Source organism: Beta vulgaris, chromosome 2 (assembly GCF_026745355.1).
Source record: "Beta vulgaris subsp. vulgaris cultivar EL10 chromosome 2, EL10.2, whole genome shotgun sequence".
Classification (NCBI taxonomy): Eukaryota; Viridiplantae; Streptophyta; class Magnoliopsida; order Caryophyllales; family Amaranthaceae; genus Beta; species Beta vulgaris.
The window spans coordinates 3,629,301-3,646,156 of record NC_079203.1 but is presented as its reverse complement, the minus strand read 5'-3'; the positions used below and the strand labels follow the sequence as shown (position 1 = coordinate 3,646,156).

At 35.1% G+C, this 16,856-nt stretch overlaps 1 protein-coding gene across 1 annotated transcript; it reads right to left on the bottom strand.

Moving 5' to 3' along the window:
• Positions 1 to 1,148: 1,148 nt before the first annotated feature.
• On the bottom strand, positions 1,149 to 13,753 carry LOC104887812 (putative disease resistance RPP13-like protein 1). The gene is made up of 7 exons (XM_048638175.2): positions 13,307 to 13,753; positions 2,549 to 6,960; positions 2,364 to 2,452; positions 2,220 to 2,280; positions 1,932 to 2,129; positions 1,761 to 1,814; positions 1,149 to 1,504 (listed from the first exon to the last, which is right to left on the bottom strand). Exons 1-2 carry the CDS (start codon positions 13,676 to 13,678, stop codon positions 3,649 to 3,651), a joined length of 3,684 nt encoding a protein of 1,227 aa, XP_048494132.1. The 5' UTR covers positions 13,679 to 13,753; the 3' UTR covers positions 1,149 to 1,504; positions 1,761 to 1,814; positions 1,932 to 2,129; positions 2,220 to 2,280; positions 2,364 to 2,452; positions 2,549 to 3,648.
• Positions 13,754 to 16,856: the final 3,103 nt, after the last annotated feature.

The following is a 16,856-nucleotide window of genomic DNA, read 5'->3' as shown; positions in this document are numbered from 1 at the left end:
GGGGAGTAGGAGCTGCGTGGGAGCTAGGTGGAGGGGGAGGGGGCTGGTGGGGGTAGGGTTGTTGGGGAGTGGTGGGTTAGGGGAGAGAGAGGGGATTAGGGTTAGTTAGGTTTTTTGGAATTTTAGGATTAATTAACAGTAATGACTAACAGAGTTAACCGCCATTAGTCATTAAGGGCATCTTGTGTCATTTTTTAAAAATTTGGGGTATCTGGTAAATTTTTTAAAAGGTTAAGGGTCTCCGATGAATTTTGAAAAAAGTGGGGGTATTGGTGAATAATTTTTTTTGTCAGGAAATATTTGGTGAAAAAACCATAAATTAATATATAGTTATAAGATTCCTATGAATAAGGAAAACCTATCCTAATCAACAAAGGAAACAATAATATATTCTTGTCTAACAATAGACTCCTAAATTAAGGAAACACATTAATACACAATACTCCTTAACAATACACCATATAATATACATGCTATGAACACATTTACCGTATAAATGCACCACCAGTTCTTTTGGTTGAATGAATTGAAAGTTCATGAAGGAAAACATGTGATATAGCTTTAGAGTTAAAGAACATCAGTGTTTGTGTTTCCTGATTAATTTGGATACAATGCAACTTATAGATTGTGCTACAAACATTACAAGTTTGTTGCTTGATGGAATATTCTTCTTCTGCTGTTTCATGCTAAAGTTCGTTAACTGAATAAGACATGATACCTGAGAACTCCAAAGTACAACAAGAAACTACATGAACAACAATGTAGCAAAGAGATTACTGTGGTTGGAACAAGAATGTACAGAGTGCAACCATAATGGAGATGTTTGGATACTTTGTCATCTATGATGGATTCAGCCTCTTTCAAGCAATGTCAACTCATGCGGCTATGCCTTATATTTCTATTTTCACCAAAGATGTTAGTAATAAGTTAGTTACATTTACTTAAAAAGCTCAAGCACAGCTTGGTACTTCTGCATTCTCAAAGGAAGCCGCCATGATTTTATAGGTTAATGCTGCGAATGAGAGAATGTTGGGTGGTGGTGTAGACGGAGGCAACAAAGTCCACAATTATTTCTATTTTCACAATTATTGAGCCGGAGTTTTAGGTAAAATTGGCTCATTCTAATTCATAAGTATTGTAAGAAATAGAAACAGTCATCCAGTTTATGGTGACTCTCATTACTGTTAAATTGCCAAATACAAACTTTTCCTTTTAGATAAAGCTAAACAGATAGTAAACATAGATCAGAGGTGAGGACAACAAGTCCTAATATATTCATGAAAATACTCAACGCTCAGAGATATAGGGAACTGTTATCAAGCAACGTAAAAATCTTATTGACCATTGCAAACATTATAGCGAAGAAAGTAAATTATGCCATTGATAATCATCTCATATCAGCATAATCTTCTGAGTAATTGCTTTGCCATTTGCCAAAGACATATATAACTCTCAAGCTGCCATGAATGTATCCTGAACTCTTTTTAAAGCTTTCTTAATTATCCTGCAAACGAATAACAATAAGTTTAGCAACGATAAAGATTATATCTAGCAAGACGTACTCGTCAAAAAACAAGTTTATTAACTTTCTTTCTCAATCTCTGCACTATATCTCAGTAGATAACCCACATATAATGTATATCCAAAGTCCCTGCATTTCGATAAAATTGTACAAAAGGAGCAGCTTATTTAGTGTTTTGCATTTGACGAAAAGAGATATAGTCAGTGACTAAGCACAATAGAGAGAAAGAGAGAGTTACCGATTCTAATGGGCCATATTGATTTGCCACTCACAGCCTCTTACAGTACAGGTCCTATATATTAGTAATTACATATATTAATATCGCACAAACATTATAACATAAATAAATACGACAAGAATCAGGATAACTAATGCAAAGAAAATTTCATACTCTTAGAATTTGGAATACCTGAAAGGCTGAAAGAACAGGTTGAAAACCATCGTAGAAGTCCAGGATTACAAGCGGAAGCATAATTTTCGCAACATGTATGTTTGATTATGTACTCATTGATTGCTATATATATAGTCTTTGCTAGACGCGGGTATTAAGATTGTGACTACCATGACAAATGCACTAAGTGAGCTGCTCAAAGACGCCTAGCTCTTACTGTGAAAAGTGATATCAATAATAACATGTCAATATTTGAAGCAATCATGGATCTCTTTTTCAAACAAAGAAGGCGTATAGATGTATGACCTGATGTCCTGATCTAGTAGCATTTTTAATAAGGCCAACATAGATCATATAGACGACCGCCCTGCAAATGATAACTTATGAGTGCTTTTATCTCAATTTAACAGTAAGAAAAAAGATGTTTATGTTGAAGGACAATACCAGAACCTTATTTATAAAGCAGATGTCTCAAACTTTTTGAATTTGACAAAAGATCTTCTAGTATTAGAAGCTCTTTAAGTGATCAGTACTCAAGGCTGCAACAACAAAAGAACATGATATTGAGTTTCTGAGTATATTGAAGAAGTAGATAAGAAAAGCTGACAAATAAGCAACTTCTGAAATATAAATACCTAAAAAGAATTGAATTGTTGAAGGAGCTGCAAGCATAAGAAAAGACCAGGTATTACGAAATGCTTCGTTTGATAAACCAATCCAAGTCTCAGACCAAAATCAATCCAACTTTAATAAGGAGGACGCGAGCGTATAGTTATACGGTCAACAGGATTGCTTTTCTGATGTTGTTCTATCAAATCACAATCATAAATATACACTTCTCTAAGCCATGAAGGAAGGCCATTGTCACCAAAGGATTCAAACTTGGGGCAACATTGAATAGACAAACTAAGCAGGTTGGGAAAGCTGGAACCACATGATATGGATTTCAGATTTATGAAACCCATGATATTTAATTCAGTCAAGGAAGAGGGAAGACAAAGATCCGGACCCGGGATCCACTCTACTGCATCTGTGGAGTTGCCTACATTGTGAAGTGCAAGATATGCTAGAGAAGTTAGAAGGTGCAATCCCCAGTCTCGTATTGACTTGTCTATGTTGGTTATATCCGAAATTGATAGACGAGTAAGCAAGGTAAAGTCGCCAATAAGAGCGCTGGAACTGATGTTGGGTGGACCGCCTAGTAAGTAGCGAAGGAATGTTGGAGAACTTCTAATTAATAGATCATCAAGTAAGGTTAGTGTTTCGGTATCGAAAACGGTGCCGGACTCTTTGAGAGTTGTCCGACAGTAAATGGATGTCCGTGAGGGATCTGCAACAGTAACAAACGTGAGCTACCCTCGGGGGTGTTTCGAGGAAACCCCCTCCGACGCTCAAGTCAGCTAATTACTCAAGAGGATTCTAGAGAGAGAGAGAGCTTAGAGAGAGATATATGCTATTTTTAGTATGAGAGAATGTACCTGCAGGAATAGTACTGGATGGCTATTTATAGGCGTACTATTCACCTGACAGGGCGTGTGATCTTGTGACACTTGTACTGTTGTGATTGATCTTGTCAGAGGGAAGATTCCCTTTACTTTGTCGTTTTCCATGGCCGTGACGGCGGTCTCAGCATGAAGACAAAAGGTGATGAATTTGGAGTGGTCCCCCCTTTTGTGAGCCCACGTCACTTTAATTTGCTCTCGGCCAATATGCAATGTCCGCTAGCAAATTTGGGTTACACCCATACAGTTAGATTGTCACCAACCAAGGATTCAAGCTTTGGGCAATCAATGACCTCAAGTAGAGTGAGGTTGGGACTGATGGTGTCGCATGATATGGATTTCAAATTGTGGAAACCATTGATGCATAACCCAGACAAGGAAGACGGCAGATAAAGATCCGGGCACGGACTAGAACTACACTCTGTTGAGTCTAAGGACCTGCCTACATGTGCAAGGTGAAGAAATTGAAGTGAATTAAGGAGGTGCAACCCCCATTCTTGTACAGGCTGCTTCATGTTTACACTTCCATAATAAAAATAGTTGAGGTTTTTTGGTAAACCCCCTGCTGGAAAGCAATCGATTGTTGGACATTTTTCAATGGATAATGTTTGGAGGAGGGTACACTTGTGCATCTGGCTAGGAAGACCTTCCATATTGGCGCAGTCGTTGAGTTCAAGCTGTTCTAAAGCTAGGAAGAGAAAACCTTCTTGTAAGGATATGAGATTAGGGCATCTTGTAATTCTCAATTGGGTGAGATGGGCAAGTTCATATTCAACCTTTGGATAGAGTCCATGTGGCTTCACTGAATCTCCTTGAGAACTAACATTTTCTGCTGCTGCTGCTCCTCTTTCTTCTTCAATAAATTGTACAGCCCGTAGCATCTGGCAAGAATGAATCACCAATGATTGGATGGTCAAGGGGATGTGACTAATAGCGGTAATAGATGGACAAGATTGAAGAAGGAATTCTTTAAGACACGAAAAGCAGGGAGATGATTTCTCGAATTCCACTAATTGTAGCATGTCACAATATTTGATATGCAGCTGACGAAGCGTCATAGGTAGCTGGTTAAGAGTCATGAGAGATTCACAATTATTAATGGTGAGTTCTTCAAGAGGGTAACGGAGACGCCCAGTTAAGGCCCCCAGCTTCTTACAATTTGTAATTTTCAATCGTTCAAGAGAAGGTAAATTCGGAGGGAGATCATCTTGTAAAGAAATACAAGACCTAATTGAAAGCTCTTTAAGGCAGGTGAATGCCTTGTTGTTTCCAACTGGTAAGTGCGCCCATTTCCCCCATGACTTCAAATTGTTAAAACTTAGAGTTTCCAAAGATGGAAAAGAAATTGAACACCCAAGACTGCCATAGAATTCTAGACCTACCTGCTTAATACCATCCATACCGTCAACCTCAAGATTCTTCAACAAAGGTAGTTGCCCTAGTGGGGGCAAGCTTTCACATTTTTTACATTCGATGAGCTTTATATTAACCATAAGACTAAAAGACGAATCTCCCAACCAAGTTGGAAATGTCAAGCCCATGTATCCTGTTAAGAAATATTCTTTGACGGAAGTATGAGGATTCAGGTGCTCTAACACTTGTATTTTAGTGTTGTCATCAACCTCATCCCTGCAAGACCCCCATTCTAGATGCAGCTTATCAAGACCTTTCTTTTCATGCAAGTGGGCTTCCTGTGCGTCCTCAACCGATGTCACATTTTCTAATCCGGTGATGCTTAATTTGCCATTGAGTTCAAGCAAGTTGTTGAGCTCGCGTACCCTGGAGCCATGCTCAGCTGCTAAGACAAATCTATCCAAAGTTTGCAAGCTTTTCAATAACCCCATTCCGAATGGCATTTCTCGCAAAGAGGTCCTTTCAATGTGCAGATGCCGAAGTTTTACCAGGAACCTAACATCTGGGACCTCCTTAAGATTATTACAATCTCGTAGGTCCAGCGTTTGGATGTTGCAGAGTTTGCTAATTGATTTTGGCAATACTCTAACCTTTGGTAGATAGAGCAAAATAAATCGCATGTGTATCAAATCACCAATACACTCAGGCAACTCTTCAATTTTTCCAGAACATAGTCGTAGAGCGCGTATGTACGTAAATCCTCGAACGTATTCCAGAATTTTAATATTCAGGCCACTCAGAAAATCAAATGTCTTGAGTGGACAAAGAAAAGTTCGCAATTGAGGAGGATTCAAGAGTTTATTTCCCAAGGTTTCATCAGCAACATTCTCAACGAGATATATATGGCGAGTTCTTTTCGGATTTGTTAATGTATCCATAGTTCCCATTACACAACACATGTCCCCTGAAGCCCATTGAGCCAAATCGTGGATAAGGTCATGCATAATGAACTTTCTTGACCCTCCTATAGGAGATGCACATTCCTCAAATAATGATCTTGATACTAGATCAAAGAAGTAATTGCGGCCTATATCTTCCATTCTTTCCTTGTTGTTTTCTGGTAGAAAGCCCTGGGCCATCCATAACAACACGACTTCCATCTCATCGAATCTGTAATCTTTAGGAAGTACAGAGCAATATACAAAGCTGTGTTTCAGATAAGATGGCAAATAATGGTAACTCAACCTTAGAACTGGCAAAACAAGGCTATTCTCAATCCAAATATTGCTCTCTAATATACTTTGACGCTGGCATTTCTCCGTTGTACTTTTAAAGAGACCACCTAGAGCTTTTGCTGCCAAAGGCAATCCTGCGCACTTCCTTATAATGTCATCTCGCATCTCAGCAAGGTCTGGATCATCATTTGCATGCTTCTGAAATATGCACCAACAATCATCATTAGACAACCCTTTTAGATAGATGATGGTGTCGTGAGTTGGATTACTAGTCACTATCTTTGCAGAGATATCTTTTCTTGTAGTGACAATAACTCTACTTCCTTTTAACCCATGTCTGAAAGGTGCTTGGAGTTGATTCCAATCATCGTAGTTCTCAGACCAAATATCATCAAGAACAAGTAAGAATTTGTTGCCTTTTAGCACCTCCACCAAGTCTTCTTGTGCCTCATTCAGGTTGCTAAAACTACACTTTTTCTTGGTGAGCGAGTTGATGATATCTGTTGTGACACATGTGACATCGAACACATCTGATACACACACCCATGCCTTAAGATCAAAGTGGCCCTTCACCTGCTGCTCGTCGTTGTATACATATTGAGCAAGAGTGGTCTTCCCAACACCTCCCATTCCTACAATAGGAATGACAACAACATTTTCATAATTGGGATCATCTTTCAACAACTTGTCAATAATCTCGTTTCTCTTGTCATCCCTTCCATAAATGACTGGTCCGCAAACTAAAGATGTGGATTGTCGCCAACTTGCATTTGATGCCATTGTTTGGTGTGTCTCTTGCTGCATGATGCTATTAGCTATAAGGCCAAAATCTCTAGCCTGAGTGTGAATACGTTCTAAGCGGATGCTTATCTCTTTGATTCTTGATGGAAGGTCTCCCTTCGAATATCGAAATTGTTGTCCGGCTGTTGTACAACGACAAGCTAAAAAGCTTTTAACCTGATCAGAGAAACAAAAGTAGTTGGTATATTATTAGTAACTGAATCATTTGCTCTCATTATAAAAGACTTTTTGTGAAAAACCAACTTATAAAACGCGAATTTATGAGAAACCATCTTATATAATTTTTTTTTTCGAAAACAAACCTTAAACAAAATATTTTTTGTGAGAACAAACCTTATGTTAAAATCCCAATGCAATAATATGGACCTTTGATACACACATAAAAGGACATCCCACAGATGATAGAATGCTTAAAAAAAATTGAATGAAAGTAAAATTGACACGAATAGTCCCAACTTTCATCGGTCTTCTCAACATAATCCCAACTTTGAATTATTTTAGAATAATCCCAACTTTAGGGTGTACATTCTCAAAATAATCCGAACTATTAATTTTCAACATATTATAGACCTAAAATGGAGTAGTGCGGGCAAGGAAAAAGATAATTTGGCTTATTTTGAAAAGGTCCTCTCAAAAGTTGGGATTATTTTGGAATAATCTAAAGTTGGGATTATTTTGAGAAGATGGGTGAAAGTTGGGATTATTCATGTGAATTTCTCCTTGAATGAATGATACAAGTTACAAGAAACTAAAAGCTATCGTTTTGGACCTTTAAATATAATTTGTCCATAAGCTCATTGAAGTTTTTATACCTAAGGAGGAAGCCACTTCTAGTTACAATTCTTCACTAGCCATAGGCATGAAAGGCAGCCATTGTTGGACCATGCAATATATTACATATCAATCCATGACAATTTTTACGTCGATAGAGCTATGGAGTTGGTTAAAATAGTACTCCTTAGTTTCTTTCTCTGCTTTTCTGTTTGTTTTTTCATTTGTCAATATTTGTATTTTCATAATAATAAGAAGAAGAAGAATAAAAGGGGTCTTGTCTACGAGATGCGTGCACCTTTGCCTCGTTGCACCTCGCGTCTCTTAAAGCTAACTACTATGTCCTCGCTCCTAGCTCAACACTTGGTAGGACACATACTCTAAGATGATAAGTTATAGTGTGCTTATTATGGCTTATTTTATTTAAAAATTGATATGATAGAAGTTGGCAAAAAATCTCTTTTACCGAAAGAAAAAGAAAAATGAATACTCCCTCCGTCCCATAATGTAGTGCCTACTTCATTTTTGGTGGGTCAAACTTTAAATTTTTGGCCGAATATTCTCATTTGTATATATAAAAAAACTATTTATGTGGGATCCTGTTAGATTCGTCTCAATGTGTAGATTCATAATATCAACTTTTTATATTTTTTATTAATATGAAATTGAAAATATTAAAGGTCAAAATTACGTCTTGGAGACCGTGTAAAAAAGAAACAAGCACTATATTATGGGACGGATGGAGTACTTTTTTTATTGATAGATATATAGTGGGGGGTCAAAGGGGCAACTAAGAAGTAATGTTTCCTCTGTTTCAAGATATTTGACAAACTTTTTCGAGCATGATTGCCAACATGTAACTTTAACTATCAATATATCTAACTCCCAAATCGTAAAAATGATAAAAAGGTGATATTGTGAAAGTATATATCAAGAGAATCTAACAAGATCACACGCGTAACCATAACTATATATATAGAGTCTCTCATTTCCTATATTTTATTCTAGGCTCTATTATATATCTAGTCTATGTATTACCAGGACCTTTCCTGAATATTATTGTGCTTGGGACAATATATGAAAAAAATGCCCCTAACGCATAAGAAATTTAATAACAATATGCAATTTTATAAGATAAAAACTAATTGAGAATTGACTAACTCATATTTATTAGCAATTGTTTCTTTAAAAAAAAGAAAATTTTATATGATCAATATATATCTACTATTTAATCTGTCCTACAAAGATCTTAACACTTATTTGGTCACGTAATTTAAGGAATAAGTTCTAGTTTGGTTATCAAATGTTATTTTGTAGCAGAAATCACATAATTATAATAGTGGGACCACGTCAAAAATATAAGTGTTTAAAACTGAACAAACAAAAAAATAAATAACTGGACGAATAAAATCGAAATATAGAATACACTTTATCATCCAATGCTTATAAAAAAAATTAGAAATCTAAGTATAGCCTTTAGGTTATATACATTATTTTTTAAGAATTAACGATTTTAAGGTATATAAGATATAAAATTATACTAACTAAAAAATAAAATAATATAATATGGTGATAGAGAGGAAAATCAAGAAACAAATTTGAGTTATTGTAAAAAGAAACCAAAAAAGAAAAAGAAAGTAACAACTAAGAAAGGAGAACATCTTTACCAAATTAGATATTTGCATCGTAAAAAGAAACGTAAAAAAGAAGGAAGTTAGAGATATTGTCAAAAGAAAAAGAAGGAAAAAGAAAAGGAAAAAAAAAACAAAAAAAAGGGTAAATTGCAATATCAGGGATTTGAACCCGAAATCAAGCACTCTCAAAATTCACCCGCAATTATACAACTACCATCTTTGTCAAACTAGATATCTGCATTCTTACCCTAAGCTAATTAAATAATTAATGATTTGAGAATTATGGACCTTGGGCTGGCGCCCCGCCTGCCCCGCACCCAGGGGCGGCCCTCTGTATTACAAAATATACATAATTCACTCTTCTCTAGTCTCTTTACCATAACATATCTATACTAATATATTAAAAGGCGTGCGTAAATCAGGAATGGTGCCACGTGGCGCTCTCCCTATATAGTTTTAGTTCATGTAATCCATGTACAATAAAAAAAATTAGAAATTGCATAGTATAGGTTTTGATTTCATGACCTTAAGTTCATGTACTAAAGTTTTAACCACTAGACCAATTTGTATTTAGTGTTATCATATCAAAGTACAATATTAATAAATGAAATTTTACTTACCCGGGGCATAGCCCGGGCCTAATAACTAGTTTAGGATTAATATAGTGTAACCACTATATATTAATCAATAGAATTACTCCAAAATTGAGCTTCACACCATCTAACAGTGTGTACGTATGATATGAATTGGCTAATTGCACAACTATGTCTATGGCGGATAATCACGAAGAATTGTCGAAAAACCTAGAGGTGATCATGGGCCGGGCCGGGCCGGGTTTGGGCTGGGCCGAGACCAAAAAAATTTGCCCATTGGTTGGGCCGGGCCTAAATTGCGGGCCGAATTTTTGTGTCCAAAGCCCGCTATTTCGGGCCTAAATTAGCGGGCTTTTGTGGGCCAAAACGGACCGGGCCAAAAAATAGACTAAAAAGTTGTTTTTGGCTTGTCCAAAACCCGCCAAAGCAAAAAAAAAAAAACGGGCAGGCCGGGTTCGGCCCGTGGGCCGAAAAATTCTGCCCAAAACTTGGCCCAAAAACGGGCCGGGCTCGCGGGTCGGGCCAAAATGATCACCTCTAGGAAAAAAACCCCAATAGGAGTGATCCACACGATAGGGTTGTAAGTACTGGATGTATTTTAGTTTTTAACGTTTAGTTCCAAAAACAAAGGCCCGCTACCTACGGGTCATAATATTTGTCTTTTTACACCGTTCAGCTAACAAAGACTTCTTTCATTGTTGGCCCATCCCATAATCCACCCCCATGTCCTTTTCTTAAAAAAGTCATCACTTTTGGTAAAAGACAGTGGCTAAGGAAAACTTCATTGCAATTTGCAATTTATATGCTGAAATTGTACAGTAGTCTGTACCCCTAACCTCAACTAATTTACATTTACGGGTAGCTTTGTGGTGATATTATTCTCAGATTCTAAAAGTCTCACATCGAAGCTAGAATAAGTGTAATAAGAAATGAGCTCTATAAAGATGAGTGTACATGGAAGGTTGAATTTGTGGATGTTGAGCTTGAGCCTAGTTAATCTAATAGGCTGGATTCTTGGACATCTACAACCTTGACTCAATTATGGACATCTACAACCTTGACTCAATTAATTAATTGAGTTCGACAAGGCTTAGTTGAACTTTAGATTTTTTTAAGCTTGGTTTATCTAAGCTCACCCCATCTCTATTTTATTATTTTTAATTTTTAAGTTTCAAGCAGAGCTTGGGTGAGGTTCTTTCGAGCTGGAGGCTAGCACAAATTTATGAGCTCGACGAGCTTTGAGCTCGAGCTGAGCTCGTCCTTTACAATCTTCGATTCAGGCTGAGTTTGGACATGTTCGGTCTTGGCTCGGCTCGGCTCGTTAATACTCCTAGTTGTGCCTTAGGTGTTGAGATAATTATGGACGTTGGGCCTAGCTTATCTAATGGGGCTGACTCTTTGGCATTTAAACTTTTACTGAATTATTGATTTGAGTTTGACAAGATTAGTTGGGTTGAAATCTTATTAAAGCCTAATTTATCTAAGTTCAACCAAATTAATTTCGGTCTCGGTTCGGCTAGGAGGTAGTTGATAGAAATCATGATGTTCAATACTTTATTTGTATATAATAGTGAATCCAAGCCAAATTTTCATTGAAATAAAGAAAAAGTTATGAAAGAAACAAAATTATAATTCAAATAAATAAACTTATCAGCGAAATAAAGTTATATCTCATATTTTTGTAAAAGTTTGATGGATTTGAAAAATATCAATTTATCACGAAATAAAGCTAATATTGTCATAAATTTATACATTAATAATAAAAATATCATGATAAATTTACTTGTGAGAGTACTAATATAAAATTATCACGATAAATTTGTGAATTGGAGTATATGAATTTGGGTAATATCTAAATTCGGTTCGGGTACAGTTAAAAATTTAGTTTAAAACAGTTTCAGTTTAAATTGATTCAGTTCAGTTGAGTTCCAGTTTAATTTTGAATCAGTTCAATTAAATATTCAGTTTAGTGTAGTTGATCGATCAACTTTTTAGTTTTTCACAGTTATTTTTAGTTACAGTTTGTTTCAGTTCAGTTGCAGTTCAGTTTTGGTTTTTCATCTACAGTTTATTTCAGTTTCAGTTTAGCGTTTTTCGGTTAATTTCAGTTACAGTTACTCCCAGTTCAGTTTCATTCAGTTCAAATTCCAATTGTTTCAATTCAACCAGCAATTCATTAACCAAACTGACAGCTCTACCGCTACGTATACCTACGTGTCATAACATTTGTCTTTTTACACTGTTTAGCTAACATAGACTTTTTTTTCATTGTTGGCCCATCCCATAATCCACCCCATGTCCGCTTCTTAGAAAACTCATCACTTTTGGTAAAAGACACTGGCTGAGGAACATTTCATTGCAATTTGCAATTTATATGCTGAAATCGTACAGTAGTCTGTACCCAAGTACTTGGCATGTTTATAAATACATCATTTTTTAGCACTAATATCGTATTCAAATTAATTCAATAAAAATTTACATAACAATTTCGGTCTGTCATCTCCTTAGAACGAAAATAACTATTCTCTAAATTCATTTTCCCAATTTGGAGCCCTTAGTAAGAACAAAATGATGTTAATTTTAACAATGAAAAGCCACATAACATGTTCTTCTCTTTCCACTATTTCCCCTAATCCTCATATTCCCCGCTCAAAAAAAAAAACCTCATCCTAATATCCTATGACAGCCCAGAAGTTATTCATCTTACCATGGGTCTTCGAAAGGGGGCTAAAAAAAAAAAAAAAAGTAGATAACTCATAAATCGGACTTTCTTTTTCACTTATATTGACATTTTCATTAAAAACGTACTTTTACGTTTCATAAAGATTATAACCTTATTTCTATTGTACAAATCAAAGAAACAAGAGGTATAACGTAAAAATATCCCTAAAAAAATACTTCATGAATTGAGCACACCACCCACAAGGTTTTGTTCACTTCTTGTTAATGTGGTGCTTTATTTGGTGTGAATTTACTCAGATCTAGTCCTAATCTACTAATTTGTCTAATGTGATCCGGCCTTGTGTAATATTCTCGTCTAAAACTTTGATCATATTTATAGGTTAATTAATAAGATAAAAAATTATCACGTTATTACTTTATTTTAGTTATAAAAAAAACATATTTGGTAACAAAATCAATGAAAATATAAAGATTCGATTTAGTCAGATATTTTTTGTTCTAATTTGATCTGATTTGATCCTAACAAATTAAGTATTTCAATAAGTTTATGACATGAAGCTAAGTTACGAGAACGCAACCCAAATCAACAATCTAATGATGCATTCTCTTTACCTTTAAAGAACTATGGATTCTAACTTCTAAGGTGCATTCATCAAGTTTAACCAACACTGATCCAGTAAAATCAAAGGTGATATAGCCTAAAAATCAGATTCAAATAATTTCAGATGAAAAGAACGCACGACACACAAAAGGACGCTTACATGTTACTACAAGGATAATAGCATGCATATATAGGTGAGAGAAAGAGCACACACTACACACCTTATGTTTAGCAGAGTCAAAAAATCCAGTGACCACAGCATCATCAACATCAACATCTTCCTGCAGCGCCTTCTTCTGGAGAATATAGAGTTGAGCTTCAGTTGCGAACTCGTCGAGGATATCCTCCAAGTCATAAGCCAAGTCTTGAAGATCATCAAGCCATAGCTTCACGACATTGCTCTCAGTTTGACGCTGCTCAGCGTCAGCTAGCAGCGCTACAATCAATTTAAGGGTATGCTCCCATTTTTGTATGGTTTTAGCCTCTATCTTCTTCCCCTTGACCAACTTAAGAAACTGGCTTATCCCAGCGGATGCTAGCTTGTCAACAAGTACTGGAAGAAATGAGCCTAGAACTACCTCTCCGACGGGCATTGTGTTGGATTCAACGTAACTAGCTAGTTTGGGAATTGTTTGTGGTTTATGAGATTTGGAGAAAGAAGGGACTGGCCTTGGGTATTTAATATGAAGGGGCCTCCGTTGATTTGGTTGACGCAAAAAAGAAGATATTTCACTTTGGTCTTCTTTTGCATTAAAACTAGTATTTGGGCTCGAGCGTTGCTCCAAGTTGGTATTGTGTTTTCGACTTGATATGCTTTTTTTTCCCTTCTCACTAAAATATATATTAAGGAAAACTAAACATTTAAAAGGTACAAATATAATAATGTGGACACTTTGATTCTCGATTCAGATTTATGTTATCTTCAATTCTCCCCTGTTTCTCTTTGTTTATCGTCTTGCTTCTTGATTTCGAGTTTTGTTCATGATGTTACACACTACCAGTGTATAATTTTGGTAAATTGAGGTGTTTTTCTCATTAATTTACTAGTTTACCATTTGTGGTTTGATTTGGCCGATCTTCTTTATAGATTATAGGCTATAGCAAGTGAATCTATTGTTTTTTACCTACTCAAATATATGTTTGAATTCGTTCTATTGCTCAAATAGTGATTTTGTTGGTAAGCAATTACACTTTTTTACCCCCGGAATTGTGCTTGAGATTTTGAAAGAATATTAATCACTATTATGAAGTACTTATAAGCTAAGGGGGGCAATGTTGTCCCCTTAGTAATTCATTTAATTGCCCCTTTAAAATATAAATATTATATTCCAAATTTTCAAATACAACTTCTAATATTTAATCAACGTCAATTTCATGCATAAACTTGCCAAAAAAGAATCAATCAAATTATCTCTATTGAATCCAATAAATTTATATAATGATCAATCACGCACATAAATTTGTCAATAAAAAAAATTCAATCAAATAAAAGATTCATAATCAAGAATTTATCACACATTAATACCACATACAATAACAAAAAAAAAAATACAACATTCTCATTAAAGAGACAACTTAAATTCAAACTAAATTACAAACACAAACTTCAAACTAAAAAAAAAAAAAACAGTTATCTTCAAAGATTGGAGCTTCACCGCATTTTAAAATACGTCATTCTCAACTTTGCGGATAATTTATTGTTAATTAGTTACGCAATTTGTTATTGAAAATAAAAGTCTGTGTAATGTTTATGTTCAGTATATCTTAAGAATATGTACTATGTTCTAGTAAATTTGAACTCAAATTATAGTATATCTTATGAGAATGTGCTGTGTTAGAATTTTTTCAAAAACAAAATTAGACTCAAATTACAGTTTATTTAAAATTTCATTCAAATATAGTTGAAATTCTAATTAAAATTACATTAGAAATGTCGAAAAAAATCAAAGTTCGTCAAAAAGTATCTTCAAATTTGTGCCCAAATATTTAAAAAATTAGACAAAATACTTCATCAAGAATATTTTTTGTCCATATATTAAAGAATTTTAGAAAAAAATACTTCAATCTGTATATTAAAATCAAAAATTTGTGTCCATAATCAAATTTCAACCCATCAACTTGATATTCAAAATTACATTATCGACGACATAAAGAGCATCGCCATGATTGCCAAAGTCAGGTCCAATAATGACGAAATTGTAATTGAAGGTCTCTGGAGTGAACTCGGCGACTCGGGAGCTTAACTCGGTGAGAAGTCACTGAGAAACTCAATGCTTCTCTTCGAAGTCCACAAAAGCGTTGATTGAGACTGAGAGGTTTAACTAAAGATGAGAATCGAGTGTGTGGTTTGATTTGGGGGAAATTGAGGAAGATGATGAAAAGGAGAGAAAAATTGACGAGTGCATTGTTTCAATTAAATAGAGACGGAAAAAGAATTGCGTGAATTTGTGCGATGGGTTTGGGAATTGGGAGAGTAGTTAAGAATTGAAGAGAGAGAAAAGGAATTGCATTATTTCTATCTCTTTTTGTCATGGTTCATGGGGTCGTTTAGAGTTTTGACAAAAAATATTAGTTAGAGATGCAATTTCATTACTTATACTTATTTACTAATGTGTTTTTATATACTATTTGTAAGTATTTCAATCTTTCTCACAAAATGAAGGTGAATTTAGATACAAACTTTCGTTTTTTTGGTTTGTTTTACTATTGAGTAATAGTTATTACCAAAATGTTGCCACACGCATAAGCTAGTAATAAATATTCGCTCGCCTAGTCAATTTAATTTACATGATTATTATTCAGAACTTTTTCGTTGAATAATGAAAAAGTGGGTTTTAATTACAGAAATATGCCCAAAAAAAAAATTCCCTGCGTAAAAACAAAAAAAAAAAAAACTCGCGTGCCGTCTACGTGGACGGTACGCAGGGAATTTTTTTTTTTGGACATATTTCTGGAATTAAAACAAACTTTTGCATTATTCAAAGAAAAAATTCTTATTATTCATACTAGACGTCTATCAAATCCTAGCTAGCCAAGATCTAAACACTATACGTAAAACTCTAATCTTGTGAGAAGAGAAAGATTGGATCTATGCTTCTGTTCTAAGCTGACACTCTCAAGGCGGATGATCGTGTGGTGGATGATAATTGAAGGATCACGCATTTTGATTTTAAGGCTATGTTCATACTAAAATGAAAAAATAATCGGGCCTAATCATGTAAGAAAAATGATACAAAACAATGAAAAATACAATTCCAAAATTAGTTTTCCATGGTTTGGTTTCATGTAAGAAAAATGATGACATGAAAGGAGAATGAAAGAGAAAGCAAGGAGGTAGTGAGAGCGGTGTACAAAAGAGATAAGGAAAATAAAGAAAAACAGTTTTCCCTTCATTTGAAAGGAAAATGGTTTTCCATTATTGGGAGAGCAATTTTACTTCAAGGGAAGATGATTTTACACTCTTTTGAAACAAAACAATGTAAAATTAAAAATAGAAGAAAAAAAAGTTTTCGAGCAAAATATTTTACGCCCTATCAAACGGACCCTCAATGTCTCAATAATCTTTCGTGATCTGCGTGCCATTGGTAGAAGGCCAAGAAAGGGGGGTCATACTTCACGGCCAGCCACAAACCGTTGTAGCAGATAAAAGTTGGTTTAGCACTCAATGACTTCCCTTTACTGATCAAATTCGCAAAAAACAAAAAACAGAAAGATACGCAAGATATAGAAACAATTGAAAACGAAATAACATCTAGTTGGAGTTGTAATCAA

What these genes read in the sequence shown, in the direction of transcription:
- LOC104887812 (XM_048638175.2), bottom strand. Translation starts at nt 13,678, where the DNA reads ATGCCCGTCGGAGAGGTAGTTCTAGGCTCATTTCTTCCAGTACTTGTT. An exon ending in TTGACTCTGCTAAACATAAG is followed by an intron (nt 6,961 to 13,306) that starts GTGTGTAGTGTG and finishes TTCTCTGATCAG; the next exon opens with GTTAAAAGCTTTTTAGCTTG.